Raw genomic sequence first — 22,667 nt, forward strand, 5'->3', positions numbered from 1 at the left:
AGCAATAGGGAGGGCAGGTGGGTGCCCAAAAAGAAGAGGGTGTTCCAGAGAGGAAAGCCTCTTTAAATACCCTGGCTTTCCCCTCCCATCATGTGAGACTAATCCGTCTCGCGATATCCCGGGTGGAAGGCAAGGCCAGCTTCGCTGTTCGAGGTCCAGGGACCTTCCAGCAGCTGGATCATTGGACCCTGCAGCACAGAGGCTTCTGCAGTTTAACCCACACCAAAGGATTTCACCAAAAATATGAATTTTGAGGACCACTGTGAAGGAATATAGGGAAAACATCACTAAAATCATTTATTAATTGTTTTTCAGTATTTTAATCTCATCCACTAGTAAAACAAATTAAACAACACATTCAAAATAATTAAATTCACCAATTGTATTATTTGTTTGTTTGTTTATAGCCAACCCATTTAATGAGCATGCCACTGCTCTGGGAGGCTTATAAAATATTATAAATCATACAACTGAAAATATTAAAACTATATAAGACAGGGGTCCCCAACTTTTTAAACCCCTCAGACTTGTGCTTGCGTGCATGCGCAAACAAGTGTTCTCTCACATGGGTGCACGCACACTCGTGCACATGCATGAAGGAGCGGGAGGTTGATCATGTAGCCAGGCTCGTGCGCATGTGCAAATGGTGGCATAGCTGCTTGTGTGGGCACTAGTGCACATGTGCAAAAGGGTGTTGGCGTGCCCATGCATACACAAAGGGGCTGTGTGGGGGGAGTGTTGCGGGGTGGGTGGGAGGTCTGTCTCCGCAGCCCAGTCCAGCTCAAGCCACAGACCAGCACCAGGCCGCAGACCAGGGGTTGGGGACCTCTGATATAAGACATATAAAGCATATTAAAAGAAAACAAACAAAACTCTAAACCCCCCCTCCCAATAAAATCACCCACCTGGGGCATAAGATGGCAGACAATGGGTCAGCATAATTATACAAAAGAGTGGTGCTTGGGAAGACTTGGTAAAAAGCCAGGTTTTAATTTGCTTGTGGAAGCTCATGAGGTTGGGGCCAGTCGCACCTCCACAGGAAGAGAGTTCTGGAGTGGAGGGGCAACTACCAAAAAGGCCTGCTTTCTGGTTGATGTCTTCCCGGCCTCTTTTGGAGTGCCCACTCGCAATATTAAAGACTGGGAGGTGTGGGTGGGATGTGAAGATGACCTAAGGGAGAGGTGCTCTGATAGGTAGCAAGGTCCTAAACCATAAAGGGCTTTATAAGTTAGCATCAATACTGTACCTTGAATTTGGCCCAGAAGCATACTGGTAGCCAGAACAAGCCAGACAGGACAGACGCAATATGGTCAAATTTAGATGTATCGGTAACCAGTCTGGCTGCTGCATTTTGCACTTGCTGCAGCTTCCAAGCCACCTTGAAGGGCAGCCCCATGTAGAGAGCATTATAATGGTCAATCCTTGAGATTAGCAATGCATGAACCAGTGTTGTTAGGGATCTCCTGTTGAGAAGGGGACGGAGGCGTGCAATCTGCCTCAAATGGAAAAAGGCAAATTTGTCCACAGCCAGGATCTGTTTCTCCATCGAGAGGGCCGGGTCGAGAAGCACACCCATCTAGAACAGCATAAAAAATTAGAAAGAGATTTAAACATCAGCAATCAGAATCCTCTTGAAGGGATCATATGTGAAAACTTGCTGCTGCTTCTGCATGCACAGCATCCTGCTCCTCCTCCTCATCATCATCTTAGAACTGCAGAGCTTGGAAGGGAACTTGGCTGCCCATTGCAGAACAAAAAGAAGTGGGCCTGGTGTTTCCTAAGACAAAACATGTGCATATGTTGTCACAGAAAAGTACTGTGAGAGTCTGACCTCTAGAGATGGCTGGCAGATGTAGAACAGGGTGTCAGAAGGAGACCTAGAGTTTGGGCAGATTTGTATACAGTATAGGAGGAGCAGGGAATGTGTGTTGATGGACTCTATCAGGGCTAGCCAATATAGCCAATGATGAAAGAACATGGGAGCTGCTCTCCATCTTCATCTGAAGGGACATGTATTGTCTACCCTTGATACAAAGGAAGCGTTCTTTGGATTCATTTTGTCTTTACAAGAACCCACAAGACCAGGGCGAGAGAGAATGACAAGGCCACCCAGTGAGGTTCATAACAGCAAGCAGAATTTTGAAGCCAGAAAATCTCTTTCACTCATCTCTAACTTTCTGTCCCTTTACTCTAGCATATTGGTCACTGAAAGCAACTATACAGTACGTGATGCTTAATGCAACACTTATTAAAATATATCCCTGGCCGATACTTGTTCATCTGATACTTGTAGTCTCTCTGCAAACCAGTGAACCAAGGAAACCTCTCAATCCATCCATCTCTCTCTCTCTCTCTCTCTCTCTCTCTCTCTCTCCCCCCCCCCCCCCCTGCACCCTTTGCTTCAGCAGAGACTGAACAGAACTGCTGTCTCATTTCTTATTTCCCTAAAAGGTGATAAAGCAAATCCCACGGCCCAAGAAGCAGAAACCTTATTGCTATAATATCCTGCACAATTTTATTGCCTGCCCAAGATTTTCCCCTGACACCAATATATTTCTTTGTCAACAGAGAGTTGGGTAATTTCTTTCGTTCTGGGTCTTTCAGTGCCATGTCCTAAGAGACCTCTCTGTATGCAGGTGTTTTTGTTTAAAGTCTGTGCTTAATGAACCTACTTTTATGCAACAGAGTAGTGCCTTTGAACTTCATGCTTGGGTATCTGGATTCAGTGAAGCATAATAGTTAATTAGTATCCCATAAATCATCTTTAACATCAGACAACTTACATGGTTTATATTGGCTTTTTATGAGCACAATTTATAGAAATAATGTGAGCCAGTGTGTGAAGGAGACAGAGAAATGGACTAAGACACTGGAGACCATCAGTTGGATATGACGTGGTGGAAAAGAACACACACCCCATGAGTTAATACACAACAGGTTCCCCATTTAAAGAAATAATTATCACTAGATGGTAAGGATGTAATAAAGTTGGAGTCTGGAAATGTTATTTTAAAAAATTCTGCTATTTCCAGAATTTCACAGCCAGCATTATAAGTGAGCTCTGATGATGATGATGATGATGATTTAAATTTTAATCAATTAGGTAGAAAAGAAATTCCCTTTCGAAATAATTTTCAATGAGGAGACATTTTGGAGAAATTCTTACAGGTGAGGTTCAAGATTCTTGTGCTTTTCTTACTTATTAGGTGGCTGAAAAGTGTGTGTGTGTGTGTGTGTGTGTGTGTGTGTGTGTGTGTGTGTGTGTGTGTGTGTGTGTCCTATCTTTTATTAAATATTGCAATTATCTGTGTGGCAGCCGGCAGCCTCCCTAGTTTCCCCAATTTCATAAAAGTCCAGAGGAAGATGTCATAAGGAAATTCCTTCCACAAGGAGGGACACCAATCAAGAAATGTGAGCAGCTAGGGAAACTGTGGAGGGATAACAAGATGTGTAATAGAAAGGGAAAAAATTAATGCAGCACTCTGTGTTGTTGTAGCAAGCTCAAAAATATAACCAAAATAAACTCTAAAAGGCCCTCAGAATGAGGCAGAAAAAGAGAAGGCCTGTTCATGGGGCGATACTACTTTGGGGATATTAGAGTACAGAAGCAGCTTCACCTTTTTACTTGAACTGGACACAACATAATACACCTTCATATCGATGACTGGGCTTGCAAAGAACAAGATGTATTAGAAGCAACAGTGTGGCCAAATGGCACCCAGCCACCAAATGCAATATTTGGAAGACTGGTGAAAGCGGTGAATTGTGGCTCCATGAGTGCGGAGACACAATTCCTCTGAGGGCATTTTTCTGCCCTAGAAATGTTCTGAGATTCTTTGCTTTACATTCCTAGAATTAAAAGGCCATTCCAATGTTTCTCCACCACTGTCTCCCCTCCACCCCCACCATGACTCAGAACAACACTAAATAGAAGGCATTGTGGAGGAAGCGGAAAGGGGTCCAGGGTATCAGAAACTTTTCAATACCACTAGCAGAGCCGGTGAAAAACTGAAAATCCTTTGGAGGGAAAGGAACAAAGGTGTGCTACTAGTGTGTTAACAGTGAGAAATCACACATAAATTGTCACAGATAAATTCTCCATGTTCAGGAGAAATTCTGTGAGCTTGTCATTCCTCACCACAAGTTTTCCCAATAAACAGGGTGGAGAATTTTGAAAGGCCATTTGTGCACAGCTTACCACAGGATTTGTAATCCAAATGACAAAATAAAACAAAAATAAAGATATTGTAGCACTTTAAGAGATTTATTTTGCTGTGAGCTTTCATTATGGGCTGCAATACCCAGTAAAGGTGCCATAGTAAAGGTAAAGGTAAAGGTTCCCCTTGACATTTTCAGTCCAGTTGTGTCCAACTTTAGGGGGCGGTGCTCATCCCGTTTTCAAGCCGTAGAGCCAGTGCTTGTCCAAAGACAGTTTCCGTTGTCATGTGGCCAGCGTGAGTAGGGAATGCCGTTTCACCTTCCCACCGAGGTGCTACCTATTTATCTACTCGCATTTGCATGCTTTCGAACTGCTCGGTTGGCAAGGAGCTGGGACAAAGCAACAGGCGCTCACTCCATTGCGTGGATTCAATCTTACGACTGCTGGTCTTCTGACCCTGTAGCACAGGCTTCTGTGGTTTAGCCCACAGCGCCACCACGTCCCTAAAGGTGCCATATAACTTCCATTTTTATTTCATTTTGTTTTTTGTTATACATTCTTATAGAGACTATCATTTACCACTTTGAAAGTTGCTGTAATCCCCTCCAAAAAAAATATTTTGAATGAATAACGTTGGAGTCTTTGGCTGTGTTCTGATGGCTCTTGTGATTTTATTCATGGAGTAGCCATTTTCCTGTAGGTCCCAATTCAGATGGTTGAGTTCGGTGCTGAGAAATTGAGCTTCACAGTTCCGATTTGCATGGTCTACCAGTGTTTTGATTACGCCTTTTTTGCTGTGGGTGGTCGTTGGAGTTTTTGTGTAGGTACCGGTCCGTGTAGGTGTGTTTTCTGTAGACCTTGTGTCCCAGTCGGAGGTCAGTTTTGTGTATGAACATGACATCTAAGAAAGGGAGCTGGCCATCTATTTCTTTTTCCATGGTGAATTGTATATTTGGGTGGATGCTGTTGAGATGGTTGAGGAATTCTTCCAATTTTTCTTCACCGTAACTCCAAATTGCAAAAGTGTCATCCATATATCGGAACCAGACTGTAGGTATGAAGGTTGCCGAAGCCAGGACCTGTTTTTCGAAATGCTCCATGTAGAAGTTTGCTATAAGCGGGCTGAGGGGGCTCCCCATGGCCACTCCATCTGTCTGTTCATACAACTCCTTATCCCACTGAAAATAGCTGGTCATTAGGCAGTGTTGGAAAAGGGCCTTGATGTGTCCTGGAAATATCTCCTGGAGGAGTGTCAGGGTGTCCTTTATCGGTACTTTGGTGAATAGGGATACTATGTCAAAGCGGATCAGTCTGTCCTCGGGCTTAAGTTTTGGGGTGCTGATCAGGCTTATTAAATGTTCTGAGTCTTTGATGTAGGGTGAGGTTTGTCCAATGTGGGTCTGTAGGAGGGTAGCTCTGTATTTTTGCTAATTCATATGTCAGGGAGCCGATGGCACTTACAATGGGCCTGAGTGGGATTGAGTCTTTGTGGATTTTGGGGAGTCTGTATAGTCTTGGTGGGATTGCTTCTGTCTTGCAGATTCATTGAAAGATGTTGGAGTGCAGGGAGGAACTCCTGCTCAGCATGTTTGTTTGTTTTGTGATTTTATTGGTTGGGTCGAGTTTCTGTGGTGGGGTCTAGAAGTTCCCTGATTTTGTCCTTGTATTCTTCAGTTTGCATGATTACTTTGTCTTTTGGCAGAATGATGATGTCCAGATCTGAGTTTAGGGACTTGATAGCATTTCTCTCCTTTCTTGTTATGTTGCTTTTGGGGGTTTTTGCTTTTCGTCGGATCCTTGTCACTACACTTCTTATTTTGTCTGCTTTTTCTTCTGGAATATGATATAATGCTGATTCACGTTGGCAATGATGTATTCCACAGGAATTTTACTGGGTGTAACTGCAAAGTTTCCTCCCTTGGCTAAGACCAAGGTTTCTTCCAGGGAGAGTTGCCGTTCAGATAGGTTGATGATGATGTGCGAGGTGTCTAGTGTATGTTTCTGTTGGCTTGTTTGGCATTTGTTGAATTTCTGTTTTTGTCTGGCTGTGTGGTTCACCATTTCTTTTTCTATCTTTCTGTAGGAGAGGGTATCAATCTTGTCCCAGTCTTGACTTCTCATTTTTTGGCTAATCCAGTTGTTTAGCAGTAAATTGGGGAGAGCAGATGCTCATTATAACACACCCATAACTACTCGCCCCATAAGAAGAATCCAAACATGCATGCAGTTGGATTGATCTATGTCAATAAGTGAATAACAGATACAGTATTTTGTAAGGCTAGTGACTATCACCCATTTAAGACTAAGTGTTCTCAAATACTTTGCATCATAGCATTGATAGCTTGCAATAGTATCCTGTTCCTGGGAAAAATTTATTACTCTTCCACCTACACTGTGAAGGTTGTAGTTAAGCTCAGATGGACCAGGTATGTCTGGGAGGGGCAGATGATGTAATAGCCCCTCCTACACAGAAAGTCCCAGTATTTTAACTCTGCCAGTCCAAACTGTGCTATACTGTCACCTTCTCTGCCATTAATATTTGTAGAAATCAGCAGGTAAATGTTCAGCAGCGTAGAGCTCCTCGTTTATCAGTAATTGTTAATACAGTATCTACAGATCACTCTGCTGTTAAAAGCATGGGAAGAGAACACACGGCAGGTTGGAAACCGTAGGCCATAAATAGAAACGAGGAAAAACTTCTTAAATCAGAGCATTAAATGACTTTACATTTATCTGTGTATCTAATTTATTGTAAATATGTTTCTGCCCTTTGTACTTCAAGAAATTATATGTTTTTGAAATAAAACAGACAAGCACATAATGTAAAGCATCCGTGGTGAAATCTGAACTTCCAATTCATGCAGAAAAGGGGAATGTTAGATGTCACCCTGATATGAAGAATGTGCCTGCGCTCTTTCTCTGTGTATCGTATCTCTGAGTTTTGATGTGCGACTGGAAAAGGCCCCAAGCAATTAGCAGGAAGAGCGTCTGCTCTTTCAAGTTCAGATTTGCTTTCACAGCATTCTCGGTTTCTTTGAACACCTCCAGGGAATTGGCTTCTTTGTATTTGAATCCTCTCTTCCTGTTTAAAGCTGGGAAGAACTATGGATTTCATGCCTAAGGTGTCATTTTCCAAAGATACAGCCTTCAGAAGACATAAAATCATCTCAGAAAGGCACCTTTCTATCTACAGTATATCACAGAAGTGAGCACACCCCCTCACATTTCATAAATATTTTAGTATATCTTTTCATATACAACAGTGAAGAAATGACACTTGGCTACAATGTAAACAGTGAGTATACAGCTTGTATAACAGTGTAAATGTGCTGTCCCCTCAAAATAATGCAACACACAGCCATTAATGTCTAAACCGCTGGCAACAAAAGTGAGCACACCCCTAAGTGACAATGTTCAAATTGGGCACAAAGTGTCAATATTTTGTGTGGCCACCCTCTTGGGCATAGAGTTCACCAGAGCTTCACAGGTTGCCACTGGAGTCCTCTTCCACTCCTCCATGATGCCATCACAGAGCTGGTATATGTTAGAGACCTTGCGCACCTCCACCTTCCATTTCAGAATACCCCACAGATGCTCAATAGGGTTTAGGTCTGGAGACATGCTTGGCCAGTCCATCACCTTTACCTTCAGCTTCTTTATCAAGGCAGTGGCCATTTTGGAGATGTGTTTGGGGTCGTTATGTTGGAATCCTGCCCTGCAGCCCAGTTTCTGAAGGGAGGGGATCATGCTCTGCTTCAGTATGCCACAGTATATGTTAGCATTCATGGTTCCCTCAATGAACGGTAGCTCCCCAGTGCCAGCAGCACTCATGCAGCCCCAGACCATGACACTCCCACCACCATGCTTGACTGTAGGCACGACACACTTGTCTTTGTACATCTCATTGTTTGTCACCACACATACTTGACAACATCTGAAACCAAATAAGTTTATCTTGGTCTCATCAGACCGCAGGACATGGTTCCATGTCCTTAGTTTTAGTCTGTTTGTCTGCAGCAAACTTTATGCAGGCTTTCTTGTGCATCATCTTTAGAAGATGCTTCCTTTTGTGATGACAGCCCTGGAGACCAATCTGATGCAGTGTGGGGCATAGGGTCTGAGCACTGACAGGCTGACCCCCACCCCTTCAACCTCTGCAACAATGCTGGCAGCATTCATATGTCTATTTCCCAAAGCCAATCTCTGGATATGACGCTGAGCACGGGCACTCAACTTCTTTGGTTGACCATGGCAAGTACTGTTCTGAGTGGAACCTGTCCTGTTAAACCACTGTATGGTCTTGGCCACTGTGCCGCTGTTCAGTTTCAGAGTTTTGGCAATCTTCCTATAGCCTAGGCCATCTTGATGTAGAGCAACAATTCATTTTTTTCAGATCCTCAGATAGTTTATTACCCTGAGATGCCAAGTGGAATTTCCAGTGACCAGTCTGAGAGAGTGAGAGTGGTAACACCTACTCCCCCTTCACATCTGAGACTTTTGACATTAACGGGTCTCATGACACCAGGGAGGGAAAACGGCTACTTGGGCCCAACTTGGACATTGTCACTTAGGGGTGTGCTCACTTTTGTTGCCAGCGGTTTAGACCAGGGGTGTCAAACTCAAATTCATCGGGGGCCGCATCAGCAGTTTGGTCCCCATCAAAGGGCCGGTTGTATCTGTACTGATGGCCTTGCAAGGACCCCATCCGACTTGGTGGGAAAAGGAAGGAAGAGAAATTGTGTGTGTGTGTGTGTGTGTGTGTGTGTGTGTGTGTGTGTGTGTGTGTGTGTGTGTGTGTGTGTGTGTGAAGGAAGAGAAAGTGCCTGTGTGTGTGTGTGTGAGAAAGAGAGATACAGGAAGAGAATGTGTGTGTGTGTGTGTGTGTGTGTGTGTGTTTGTGTGTGTGAAGGAAGAGAAAGTGCCGGGTTCTGTGTGTGTGAGAGAAAGAGAGAGAGAGAGACAGAGAGAGTTACAGGAAGGAAGAGAATGCGTATGTGTGTGTGAAGGAAGGGAAAGTGCCGGGGTCTGTCTGTGTGTGTGTGTGTGTGTGTGTGTGTGTGTGTGTGTGTGTGTGTGTGTGTGTGTGTGTGTGTGTGTGTGTGAGAGAGAGAGAGAGAGAGTTATTTAGTATATGCAACTCTGCTTGGATCTCGCAAAAAAAAACGCCTTCTTCGGTCCTTTCAAATCCTCAGGCATTCCAATCGAGCAAGAGTGAGAACGGAACGTCAGGGAAGGGAAGGGAAGCGAGCAACCAGCCAGCCCTCCCTCCCTTCTCTCCGCGGCTGGGTCGAACGGCCGCCTCCGACATTACCCAACCGGGCCGGCGCATCGCTCCGCGTTCCCTCTTCTCTCCCTCTCCTCAGGGCCGCGCTGGCCGCTGCCTCCCGCGTCCCCCCAGCATCTCCTCCCTCCGCCTCGGAGCCCGGCCAGGAACTCCCACCGCTCCCCTTCCCTTCCCTTCCCCTCAGGGCGACAGAGGCGGCGCGGAGCCCCCTCCTCGCGCGGCCTTGGGAACGGCTCTCGCCTCAGGCCGAGAGCGAGCGAGGAACAGGCACGGGAGGGAGGGAGGGAGGGAGGGGGAGCGGGGGGCGGAGGGAGAGGAAAGGAGTGACAGCGCCACAGCCTTCAGCTTCTTTATCAAGGCAGTGGCCATTTTGGAGATGTGTTTGGGGTCGTTATGTTGGAATCCTGCCCTGCAGCCCAGTTTCTGAAGGGAGGGGATCATGCTCTGCTTCAGTATGCCACAGTATATGTTAGCATTCATGGTTCCCTCAATGAACGGTAGCTCCCCAGTGCCAGCAGCACTCATGCAGCCCCAGACCATGACACTCCCACCACCATGCTTGACTGTAGGCACGACACACTTGTCTTTGTACATCTCATTGTTTGTCACCACACATACTTGACAACATCTGAAACCAAATAAGTTTATCTTGGTCTCATCAGACCGCAGGACATGGTTCCATGTCCTTAGTTTTAGTCTGTTTGTCTGCAGCAAACTTTATGCAGGCTTTCTTGTGCATCATCTTTAGAAGATGCTTCCTTTTGTGATGACAGCCCTGGAGACCAATCTGATGCAGTGTGGGGCATAGGGTCTGAGCACTGACAGGCTGACCCCCACCCCTTCAACCTCTGCAACAATGCTGGCAGCATTCATATGTCTATTTCCCAAAGCCAATCTCTGGATATGACGCTGAGCACGGGCACTCAACTTCTTTGGTTGACCATGGCAAGTACTGTTCTGAGTGGAACCTGTCCTGTTAAACCACTGTATGGTCTTGGCCACTGTGCCGCTGTTCAGTTTCAGAGTTTTGGCAATCTTCCTATAGCCTAGGCCATCTTGATGTAGAGCAACAATTCATTTTTTTCAGATCCTCAGATAGTTTATTACCCTGAGATGCCAAGTGGAATTTCCAGTGACCAGTCTGAGAGAGTGAGAGTGGTAACACCTACTCCCCCTTCACATCTGAGACTTTTGACATTAACGGGTCTCATGACACCAGGGAGGGAAAACGGCTACTTGGGCCCAACTTGGACATTGTCACTTAGGGGTGTGCTCACTTTTGTTGCCAGCGGTTTAGACCAGGGGTGTCAAACTCAAATTCATCGGGGGCCGCATCAGCAGTTTGGTCCCCATCAAAGGGCCGGTTGTATCTGTACTGATGGCCTTGCAAGGACCCCATCCGACTTGGTGGGAAAAGGAAGGAAGAGAAATTGTGTGTGTGTGTGTGTGTGTGTGTGTGTGTGTGTGTGTGTGTGTGTGTGTGTGTGTGTGTGTGTGTGTGTGTGTGTGTGTGTGTGAAGGAAGAGAAAGTGCCTGTGTGTGTGTGTGTGAGAAAGAGAGATACAGGAAGAGAATGTGTGTGTGTGTGTGTGTGTGTGTGTGTGTTTGTGTGTGTGAAGGAAGAGAAAGTGCCGGGTTCTGTGTGTGTGAGAGAAAGAGAGAGAGAGAGACAGAGAGAGTTACAGGAAGGAAGAGAATGCGTATGTGTGTGTGAAGGAAGGGAAAGTGCCGGGGTCTGTCTGTGTGTGTGTGTGTGTGTGTGTGTGTGTGTGTGTGTGTGTGTGTGTGTGTGTGTGTGTGTGTGTGTGTGTGAGAGAGAGAGAGAGAGAGTTATTTAGTATATGCAACTCTGCTTGGATCTCGCAAAAAAAAACGCCTTCTTCGGTCCTTTCAAATCCTCAGGCATTCCAATCGAGCAAGAGTGAGAACGGAACGTCAGGGAAGGGAAGGGAAGCGAGCAACCAGCCAGCCCTCCCTCCCTTCTCTCCGCGGCTGGGTCGAACGGCCGCCTCCGACATTACCCAACCGGGCCGGCGCATCGCTCCGCGTTCCCTCTTCTCTCCCTCTCCTCAGGGCCGCGCTGGCCGCTGCCTCCCGCGTCCCCCCAGCATCTCCTCCCTCCGCCTCGGAGCCCGGCCAGGAACTCCCACCGCTCCCCTTCCCTTCCCTTCCCCTCGGGGCGACAGAGGCGGCGCGGAGCCCCCTCCTCGCGCGGCCTTGGGAACGGCTCTCGCCTCAGGCCGAGAGCGAGCGAGGAACAGGCACGGGAGGGAGGGAGGGAGGGAGGGGGAGCGGGGGGCGGAGGGAGAGGAAAGGAGTGACAGCGCCACAGCCAATTGGAAGGAGGACGTAGCCTTGTTAACTTGAGCCATTTTTTCATTGAAAAAAAAAGGGGGGGAGGCTGCAAGGCTGGCGGCGGCTCCACGGGCCATCAGTCGAGGTCTGGGGGGCCGGATTTGGCCCGCGGGCCTTGCTTTTGACACCTGTGGTTTAGACATTAATGGCTGTGTGTTGCATTATTTTGAGGGGACAGTTAGTGAGAAATAACTCACCCTGAAACATTTGTGGGGGAAAGGGGGGAAAGTTTCATTGCTTACAGTTGTGAACAGATCAACAGCAAACTAACAGCCAACAGATGAAAGAGAGGGAAAGAGAACAGTTGGCAGAAGGGCTCTCTTTGAATGCAGAAGAGGGAAGAAATGATTGGTTAGTGATGGACAGATTGGCAGTTACCCCCAGCCCAGAAAGCTCCCTCCCAGTCACACCTACTAGAAGCAGTATGCAAGGTTTATTTCTCCTTGAAAGGATCCATAGAATAGTGAAGTTGGAAGGGTCCTATGAGGCCATCAGGTCCAACTACTTGATGAAAGTTGGCTTACATTATTTATACGATATTAAGGCCAACAACAGTGACTATACAAATACTAATAAGGATCAAACAAACACCATTAAAAAAAAAAACAAAAGTAACACCAAAACATATTCAAATCAGTAAGGTACAATAACCTATTTAAAAATGCTACTCAGGCAGCCAGCCATTCAGGGAAAGTTTGCCTGAGGTTATAAAAACTCCAACAATATAATGTATTTTTAGTTATATATTCACTAATATAATCAGTTAATCTTCACTTTCAAATGTACACTGTATGTTTCTTCTGTGCATTTTTTTAATATTGAAGAATTTCATTGCAAAATTTGGAGAGGAGTGAATTTCGACAGAGAATTGTGTTTTGGTTAGTTCAAAGGTGCAACATTAGGTAGATCTCGATTAAAATGTGACTCCAACAAATCTGTCTCTCATTCTCTGCATTTTTGCTTTAGAATGTGAACCAAACAAATGTCTTCCTTTCCCCCAAAGTACAATTCCACTGAGTAGATCTACATGGGATGCCTAGATGAAGCTCATTTACAACGAAGCAGCTCAACGCAGATTGCCCATTGGACTTCTTTCGTCCTCAGTGTTTATGAGAAGCAAAACACAGCCAGCCTGGGGCAATTTTGTGAAGTAAATAAATGTGTTAAAATGAAAATTAGAGGAAGAGAGGGATAGTGGTGGATGATATTTCTGAAAGCTCTTGAGAAGGCTTTTGCTTCTCACTTACTGTTCTGTCTCTTCTGATGAGACACTTTCCTCCCTGCACAGCTGTTAAATACTGATTCTTTAATCAAGTCACCAAATTGCTTAAGCCTCTGCAATGTGCACTTACAGAACTGGAACCTAACTGAAGTAATAAACAGCAAGCAATAAACAGTCTTGGCACTCAAAGTCCATGTGTTGATAGGATGCTGCATGAATGGATAGAGAGCGTGATATGCTACAATTCCCTGAACCTTCCAACCAGCATTCTGGCAGCTGGGTTCTGGGAAGTGTGAACCATAAATTTAATTTTTTTTTCTAAGACCTAGACAGGGGCCAGTACAGTCAAGAATGAATGCTTCAATGTACATAGCATGAAGGACAGTTTTCAGAAGTTCGATATCAGAAAATATAGTAGAAGAACTCCCTTTCCAATGGGTTTTTCTCCCATGAATTTCAATGAAAATAAAAAGAATTAGGTTTTCATAGTCCCCAATCTGTCGTTATTCATTTGGGATCATTTGTCATTGGTTCCCTTCATTCAATGCAAGTAATAACTTTTCAGCTCATTAAGAATATTGTACACATTAAATAATTACAGTATAGACTTTCTGGAGCTGATCAAAACATCTGTTAATGTGACTTCAGGTGGGCATATTCATTACTTGATTAATATTTATAGCACTAGTGATCAATATTGCAGTTCTTTGTTAACGGCTCACGAGAACTTAATCATCAGTAAACGTATGTACATTTGGAATCCATGAAATGTATGGTTTTTTGAAATTATGTTTAAACTTAGATTAGAAGTGACACACGGAGTTAATTGCTTTTTTTCCTCTTTTTAATCAAAAACAGTTATTTTTATTTTTAAATGGTTTCATAACAATGAATCAAATATGGAAGGATGCATAAACACTCCCATTTTACCCATGATAGCAAAACCATTATGTTGGGGTTTGTATGTGTGTTATGTGCTATCAGGATGGAACCAATTTATAGCAACTCTAATAGGACTTCCAAGGTACGTGAGATATTTAAAGAGTGGTTTCACCAGTTCCGCTCCCCCATGACCAAGTGCAGATTCAAAGCCTGTTCTCCAGAGCCCTAGTCCATCACTCTGTCCACTACACCAAACTAGGAAACCATGTTGTGGTTCAGCTCACCTGTTCTTTGACCTTCTTTGTTCAGCCTGTTCCTCAAAGGTGGTCCTTGAGTTTCTGTGGCAGGGTCCTGTGGTCATTATGGCGTGTACTGAAGCTTCTTGGATCCCTTTCCATGTCCTTATAGGTGGAGGAGAAGAGAACAGTGGAGAGGAGGTGGTCAGAAGGTGACAAATACTCCGAAAGCGCGCTCATCAGAAAGGTGAGAGCATCTCTACTGCTCCTTGGCTTCAGCAAATTGGGGAGAGGATGGATTGTGGGCTAAGGACTTAATTGACTAAATGCCAGGGATACCTTTGGATATCCACAGTTTACAAGAGAATACATTTACGCTGGAAGCAGCGAATCTGTGAAGTTAGGCAGACAACTTTTCTGTTTTAATATTTTTCACCAGTTGATAATCCATGAACTGTCAATTAAAGTTAGTACCCAGTTGTGCTACAGTTGTGCTCATATAATCATCATCATCATCATCTTAGAACTGCAAAGCTGGGAAGGACGATATGAGTCATGTAGCCCAGGCCCTTAAGAAGGGGGCACAGTGGGGAATTGGGCTCCTAGTCTCTGTCTCTGCAGCCAGATCTCTAAACCACTGAGCAATCCAGTAGTTATGCATGACTGGTGGTTTAGGGGGGGGCTCAGTGCCACGGGCCAAAAGGCCATGGATTTTTTAAAAATAACAGACAGAAAGGATGACTTCATCTGCCACTCTCCGCTGGCTTCCGTGCTCCCTCTAAGCTTAGCTGTAATCCTCATAGTAGCTGAAGGAGAGGTGGGGGAATGGAGTTCTCACCAAGAGTGTATTGTTTTGAGCTATTCTGGTATTAATTCAAAATATTTACAGTCCCAGTGTGTGCAACACCTACCAGAGCTCCAATGATAAAAGGTGTAATTGGATGACAACCCCCCCCCCCCAAATCACAGGAGAGGGCCTTGTACTCTGATTTGCAACAGACTATCCAGGCACAGTTCTCACACTCAGTTGTTGGCCCAGCTTTTGCCACCAATGTCAGCAGGCGAAAGATGGGGGAGCTACATGTTCTACCCTCTGGAGTTGTGACCAAACTCTCATCTGTAACCAGACACAGCAATTTTCATGTCCTTTTCCCACCTGCACCAGTGACTTGTAGAGAAGAGTCACATGATCAGCTCACTACACCGATGTTGCTGTCAGAGACGGAAAAGGAATGCCAGCAAGAGCTTGGTGGCTGGCCAAGACTCTGGTCCTGAAGACCAGCTGTCAGCCGGGACACAGTGCTGATTAATTCAACTTTAGTGGCATGCTGTTGCTTTGTTGTTCAGCACACAGTCCACCAGAGGGCACAATAAGCACAGCCTGGAACCAGGAAAGGCATTTTTTTAAGCTTTTCACACAACCGAAGGACACTTCCTTACTGCTCTTAATTTGACAATGCCGGAGCAAAGCTCCATTTTATTTGAAGTGAAAAATCAAGCCACGCATACCACTGGGCTGGAGGTTTAGCATATTTGGGTGTCATAAGCCACCAAGTGGCAACATAAAAGCTGGTCACCTGTAGCTACATCACAGTCTTTGTGAAGTCTTTGCCTGTTTTTGCCAAGCCATGTGACAAAGATCATCTGGAACAAGTGATTTCACTTTCACTGTTGCGATCTCTTTGAAAAGGACGGGGGAGGGTATTTTAGAGGGCTGATCCAGAGGCTACTAAATGCTGATGCCAGCAAACTGAAATGAAAGTTTGGAAAAGTTGCTATTCTAACTGGTCCTCCTAGAACTGCCCAGCCAGCACAGCGGATGGAAAAGTTACTTTTTCCGGACCAACTTCCAGAATCCTCCAGCTAGCATAGCTGGTGGCAAAGTTATTCTTTGACACCACCTCCTGGAATGCCCCAGCCAGAATGGCCTGGGAGCCGGAATGAAAGCAAACATGCTTTCTCGAGGGGGTAGCTGTGACCCACCACTAGTAGCTTAGCACAGACCCAGAAGGAAAGAAGGCTTGCTCCCTCGAGCCAACACATGCTCTTAATTAACAGAGCATAAATTGAATCAGCTTCTCTTTCCCAGTGATACAGTTCATTAGGCGAAGACAGATGAGTTCCTTTGCGTTGGCCTCAGCTGCAGCCCAGGGAGCACAGGGGGACTGGCTCACTTCACTCCCTTACGGGGATGAGAAGCCCAGCTGCCGCCAAGCTAAACAGATCCCCAAGGCAGAAGGGTAAACAGCTTCCTGCCTGATTGGTGACGATTATTTGCTGTTCCCTGAACTGACCGAAAGCTCAGGCCTCAAAGTTGTTGATATCTCATATTGCCCAGCAGATCTGCAGCTCAATGGACTACCTGTTCAGAAGGATGGGATCCCATCCCCATTCATGACAGTTTTTTAGTTTTATATGAGACTTTCATGGGGGTGAAAAGTGGTGGAAGAAACACAATAATTTAAGATATGCAGATGGCACCATCTTACTGGCAGAAAGCAGAAATCGCTTCTGATGAAAATGAAAGAAGTACCAAAGCAGGACGGCAGATGAACATTAAGAAGAGAAATATGATGACTACAGAAGAGCTAATCAACTATAATGTTGACAATGAAGAAATTGAAATAGTGAGGTTGTTGTACACTTTCATTCAATCCAAGTGGAGATTGCAGCCAAGAAATCCAAAGAAGATTGAGACTCAGAAGGGCAGGAATGATGGAATTAGAAGACCATCTAGTGTAAGGACGTGTCACTAGAAAGCAAGACCAAGATCATCCACACTCTTGTATTTCTGATCACTAGCTATGGGTGTGAAAGCTGGATGGTAAAGAAAGCTGGCATAGAAAAAAATATTTGTTTGAAATATACGGTAGTGCTGGAGTAGAGCTTTGCAGATACTCCAGACTGCGAGAAAGATGAACAAGTGGGTCCTAAAACAAACCAAGCCTGAACTATCTCTGGAGGTAAAATGATGAAACTGAGGCTGTCACACTTGAGCACATCATGAGAAGGCAAGATTATCTGGAAAAGACAATAATGCTGGGGAAGATTGAAGGCAGCAGGAAAAGAGGGAGACCAGATATGAGATGGATTGACTCAGAAGTTGAATGGGACTCAGAAGACAGAACAGGGCATTATGGAGGTCACTCAATCATAGGGTCACCATAAATTGGAGAAAACAATGACAACATATGTAACTATGTGCCAATAGCAACAATGAAAAAAATATGTAACTATGTACCAATTTACTTTTAGGAGCAGCTTCTACAATCTACCAGCTGGCTTGTGGATTTTGGCAACTGTAGTCCAAATCCATCCATCCAAGTTCTGTGATCTGTCCTGGCAGCAACATATCTTAGAGTCAGTTGGCATAGCAGGAGTTCTGCCAATTCATGTAGAAACTTTAGCTAACAAATCCTTAGTAAAGGATTACTCTCACAACCATTATTTAGATGAGTCCACAATATATAAGAAATGGCAGTACAGCCCTGTTGAAAGTTCAAACTTATATCCCCATATATTTAAATTAATCTACTTCTGTTCTGTGGTATCCTCCATGCGCAATATATCCCATTAATAACATTGCCACATTTCAAAGTCTTGGCTGAAGTCGCAGGGAATTGTTGAGTTTCTGTGGGTCTCCAGGCAGGAGCACAAATCTCAGGGCAAGGAGCCATAATGAAAAAGACAGTTTAATTCTGATGTGCTTGGGTAAATATCATCCACTCTTCCCTTGCTAGGGTGACTCGATGTGAAGGTGTTCATGTGCATGCTGCTTCTAATTGTGAAATGGGCTCACATGGATGTACTCAAGAGGTTCTCTCTTCAGTCCCTTCTCCCCCTGACCTTTTGTGTGCTGAGACTGTATCCACTGTATCATGACTCATGAGCTTTCTTGTTGACCAATTCCTGGTAGCAGCGACTCAAAGCCTGGGAGAATATGCATTCCTTCCAACTCTTATCTAGGATATCATAAGACACCACTATGTGTTAGCCCCTAGATTTAGGTTTTTGCCTTGAAATCTCATGGAATGAGATGTTGTTGACCTATCAACCTGACGCAATAAAGTTTTAATTATTATATATTATTTCTTTCTTTCTAAATCCCATTTCTTTCATGCTACCGGGGAAATCATACTGACATGATTATAGAGCCTTAAGGGAAACGAGTTAGGGACATGGTGGCACTGTGGGTTAAGCCACAGAAATCTCTGTGCTGCAAAGTCAGAAAACCAGCAGTTGTAAGATCAAATCCACATGGCGGAATGACCTCCCGTCGCTTGTCTCAGCTCCTGCCAACCTAGCAGTTTGAAAGCATGCAAATGCAAGTAGATAAATAGGTACCACCATGGTGGGAAGGTAATGGTGTTCCGTGTCTAGTCACACTGGCCATGTGACCACGGAAACTCTACGGACAAAGGGCTGGCTCTACAGCTTGGGAATGGGGATGAGCACCACACCCTAGAGTCAGACATGACTGGACTAAATGTCAAGGGGAACCTTTACCTAATGGCGCTTCTCCCTCTTAATGCCCCATATATGCTACCTAAGCCTAGCCAAGCTTTTGGCATTTCCAGAAGAACATCTCATATATGACTCCCAAAGACATGGTAGTAAAATCTAGGGTTGTAGCTAGGGTAGAGCAACCAAGACTTTGCTCTCACATACCAGATTTAGAGAGCACATCCCTCCCCCAGACTTCCAAGATTGAATCAGCAGCCTGGTCTCCCGCTGTAGGAGGAAAAAAAGAGATGGCAGTAGATCCTGCCTCCAGGGTGAACTGGAAAGGTGGTTGGTATACCAGGCCCTGTTGAGCCAGTGGAGGATAGGTATAAGGGCTCAGTAGACCCAGGGCAAGCCTACATGAACCTTGATAGACCAGGCCTCTAGGCTGGACAGTTCAGAAAGTCAGCTTATTAACATTAAGCTAATCTGAAACTGACTCTCTCTCTTTCAGTCTTTCTTTCTCTGACATACCTTTAGTTTGTTTCTGTACTCTGGACAGTGTTGCTGATCCCTTGTGGTGCAGGGGAGATGTTAACAAAGTGTCTGGTGCTGTAATTACTTCTTGTATTATATTCACATCATTAATTGTTATGTTGATTTGGTGGCACATTTTGTCCTGCTTGCCTTGGGTGCCAGAACTGCTAGTGACAGCTCTCTTTAAAGCATCTGAATAATAGACTGGTAACTAATTATTTGCTGCCATTTCACCATAACGTAGAACTTGCTGCCTAAGGTGGCTGCCTCACCTTGCCTCATGGTGGGCCTGGCCTTGTCTTCTGTATGTTCCAGATGTCAAACACCAGAACAGAAGCTGGAATGTCTTAAAAGCCAGCATGGCTGTGAGGTGTAAAGACCTGATGCCCAGGACAAAGGCCAGTAGGGCTCTCCTGGTTGCCCATAACAGAAGCCCTCGTCTCTTGCTTCTCTGTCAGGCCCTTCAGCTCCCTTTGGTAAAGAAGTAAAGACTTGTTGTTCCTTTCCTCCTTGGCCCACCCACACAGGTGTGTCTCCTTGGAAACAGGTTTCTCAGTCTTTAATTTTCCTTCAGTCTATTTTCATCTGCAATGAAATGCCAAGGAGATTAATTCTTGTTTGGAGGAAGGCAGGTGGTCCTCTTTTGAAGGAGAGAAATATGGAATATTGAATTACCCACAGACAATTAACAGTGTAGGACTAGCTGTACATTCAGCTGATCTGATGTGGGGCCTGCCTTGATACTGGAGGAGCTACAGGTCTCCCACCTCTAGTGGATTACTCTAAACTCTTGCTGCATTTGCAGCTTTTCCATTTTGTTCTGAGTGTGCATATCCCTTATTGTTTGTTTGTTAGTTAAGGTCTTAAACATTCAAGCAACACTAGTGTTCAGCTGTTAAAAGCACAGGATGGAACAATAAATCAGGAGGCTGCAGGCAGCGAGCACAAACTATTCCCTGTGCAGAGAACATTGTTCTGACTCGTACACTTGATGCTTATTAAGCAGGTGGGTGAACTGAACTCACTGTGCTGGAGGGACTAGTTTGGCAGGCACGTACATTTAAGTGGAATGGCAGAGTGGCAAACCTGTGAAGTCCCTGGTTTATATCTATTCTCTGCTGGGATTTCATGAGGGAACCTTAAGTCAAGGTTTTTCCCTTCACTGCCACATCCCCATGTGCTGAATGGGTATAATTATGCTGACCCGGCTTACAAGAATAAGAATCCCTGCAAAAGAGCTTCTTCCATTCCAATAAGGCCCCCAGGAAAGGCTGTGGTGAGTGTTACTGCTAAGCAAAGTGAGATGCCTGCCTTTTGGCTACTGGCTTGGGGTGATATAAAAATACAGTAAATTACTTGGAGTAGGCTTTTTGCATTTTTGGCCTCAAGTGAAAAGAAAAGGGGGAAAAAGGAAAAAAAGACCTCTCCCCAATTAACCAGCTTTGGGTTATGCACGTTGGCCAAGAAGAGAGCATTCCGTTTGCTGATCTGCCTCTAGTACCCCACTTTCTTGGATCAATGCTGGTTAATGACACAATGCATGTAGAGCACATTTAATGCTTTAAAATGCTACAGAAATCTCATTTAACAAATCCCACCACAATAGTGTCTAGAATTGTGTTGTTTAGTGCAGTAGGACCATTTAATTACTCTCCCGTAAGTTCCATTGATTCAAACGAGTCTAGTGCAATTATTGTCCTAAGCAACAGGATTTCAGCCATTAATACTGTTTTAATTTAACTGCTCATGCAAATGGGCAAGCCAAATAGATTATTAGCCACGTCTACTTACTGTGTAACATTGCTTCATCTTATGCAGCCAGGATAGGTGCCTTTTAGAACAGAAGGAGTCGAACATTAAATGAGAAGTCATTCAAGCATCCTTCCATGGGATGAGGTGGCTACAACATAAAAAAAAAACACAACTGATCAAAGCACAAATTCTGCACATCTTGGGGAGTGGGAGATGACTACTACATATGAGTTAGCTGCTCTTTTGTTTCAATTAGGAGAGAGGGAAATCTCCCCAGAAGAATCCAGGGGACAAGGCTTGCACCATGACTGGAAGAGAACGGTCAGAATATGTGCGATGGAAGAAAGAACGGGATCAAATTGACTTGGAGCGCCTGGCACGCCACAAAAATGCAAGAGGAGAATGGCGTCGGGCTTGGGATGCAGAAAAATCAGAGCGCATGTAGGTTACCATCCACACAATCTGATTACAGTAGCCTGTGCTAAGAGGGCAATACTAGGTATAACATCCCAGTGGGATAAAGCAGATAAGAAGCAATATCTCTAATGACACTCTTGGGGCAATGTGTTTTATGTGGCTTGGGCTTGCGAGAGAAAGAGGAGAGTACATCAGTGTGTCTCCATCTCAACAGATGAATCAGATTTCATGACCAGCTGGGGAGCCATTATAATGGCAGGTATATGCAACTAATAGAGGAAGGAGAGTTCTCAAGTTCTTTAGAAAAGAGCCTTTTAAAAGACATCAAAACTTACTTTCCTTCTGGCAGGAAGCCAGTCCGATGTATTATTGAATGACTTTCTGCCAAGAAGCCAGTCTCCCTGTATTAGTAAGTGACCTCCAGGCCATCATTCTGAGGAGGTATGGGGTTTTTTTGCAATCAGAGCTTGGTAAAGTTATCTTTTTGGACTACAACGCCCAGATTCCCCCAGCCAAAAAAGTTAGTTTTTCCAAAGTTTTTGTTACACAAACCAAGTGGACTTGGCTAGGGAGATAAGAAGTTCAGCTCATGAAATTGGTTAAGCCCCTAGAAAATTCGGAAGAGACAAAAGCATGTACTTTCCACAAAATCCAGAGTTAACCTGTAAGTTGGAAGTGCACAGTACTATAATTGCCACTGCCATTGATGCAGTTTCATGGAGGCATGATAGTGAAACGGAATATCCATATTCAAAAGCAGTGTACCTCTGAAAGACTACTGGTAGAAAAACAGAATAGGGGAGATTTGTTGCCTTCCTTGCACCCTTGTAAGTTTTTCAGGAGCATCTGATTGACCATTATCAGAAACAGAAAGCTGGCCTAGAACCAGCAGTCCCCAACTTTGGGCTTTCGGACATTGTTATAGTATTATTTCTGTCACCCCTGAGCCTGGATCTTGGCAATTGTCAGGAGCTGGGGGTGGTGGGTGCTGCAGTTCTACAAAATATAGAGAACCAAGATTGGGACCCCTTGAAGATACCAACAATTGTCTGATCCAGTGGGGTTTTCTTTTATTTTTTTAATAGCAAGATTTCCTAAATACTTTTGCTTTAATCATCTCTGTATGTTAGTTAGGCTTTTTGGAAGAAGGAAAACACTGAAGGTACAAGAGAGAGAAGTTAATACAAAGCTATTTGTTAATAATAAACGAGGTTATAACTTTTAAAATAGATTATTCTATTGCTTACCTGATGGAAACAATCTCAGACAAAGGGTAATTTCATGTCATTCGTATATGTCAAAATCCATGTGAACAAACTTCACAGTAGTCTTTCCTCGTGGTTTTACTGCTAAAAGTTTATTCGTCCTCTTCTCATTTGC

General features: G+C 44.6%; 1 protein-coding gene and 1 long non-coding RNA gene across 5 annotated transcripts in view; one reads left to right on the top strand and one right to left on the bottom strand.

Moving 5' to 3' along the window:
* CCDC9B (coiled-coil domain containing 9B) overlaps nt 1–22,667 on the top strand; it is an 81,526-nt gene that overhangs the window by 28,836 nt on the left and 30,023 nt on the right. For all 4 annotated transcript variants that reach the window (XM_072986282.2, XM_072986285.2, XM_072986283.2 and 1 more), the window contains 2 exons: nt 14,311–14,385; nt 21,127–21,311. In XM_072986282.2, coding sequence (XP_072842383.2) covers nt 14,311–14,385; nt 21,127–21,311 — 260 coding nt within the window. The remainder of the gene's footprint in view (nt 1–14,310; nt 14,386–21,126; nt 21,312–22,667) is intronic.
* On the bottom strand, nt 1,438–22,656 carry LOC140703192 (uncharacterized). The gene is made up of 4 exons (XR_012082565.2): nt 22,535–22,656; nt 20,910–21,018; nt 14,187–14,303; nt 1,438–1,576 (listed from the first exon to the last, which is right to left on the bottom strand). It is a non-coding gene; the product is annotated as an uncharacterized LOC140703192 (long non-coding RNA).

The sequence above is a fragment of the Pogona vitticeps genome, chromosome 1 (genome assembly GCF_051106095.1).
Source record: "Pogona vitticeps strain Pit_001003342236 chromosome 1, PviZW2.1, whole genome shotgun sequence".
NCBI classification, from domain to species: domain Eukaryota; kingdom Metazoa; phylum Chordata; class Lepidosauria; order Squamata; family Agamidae; genus Pogona; species Pogona vitticeps.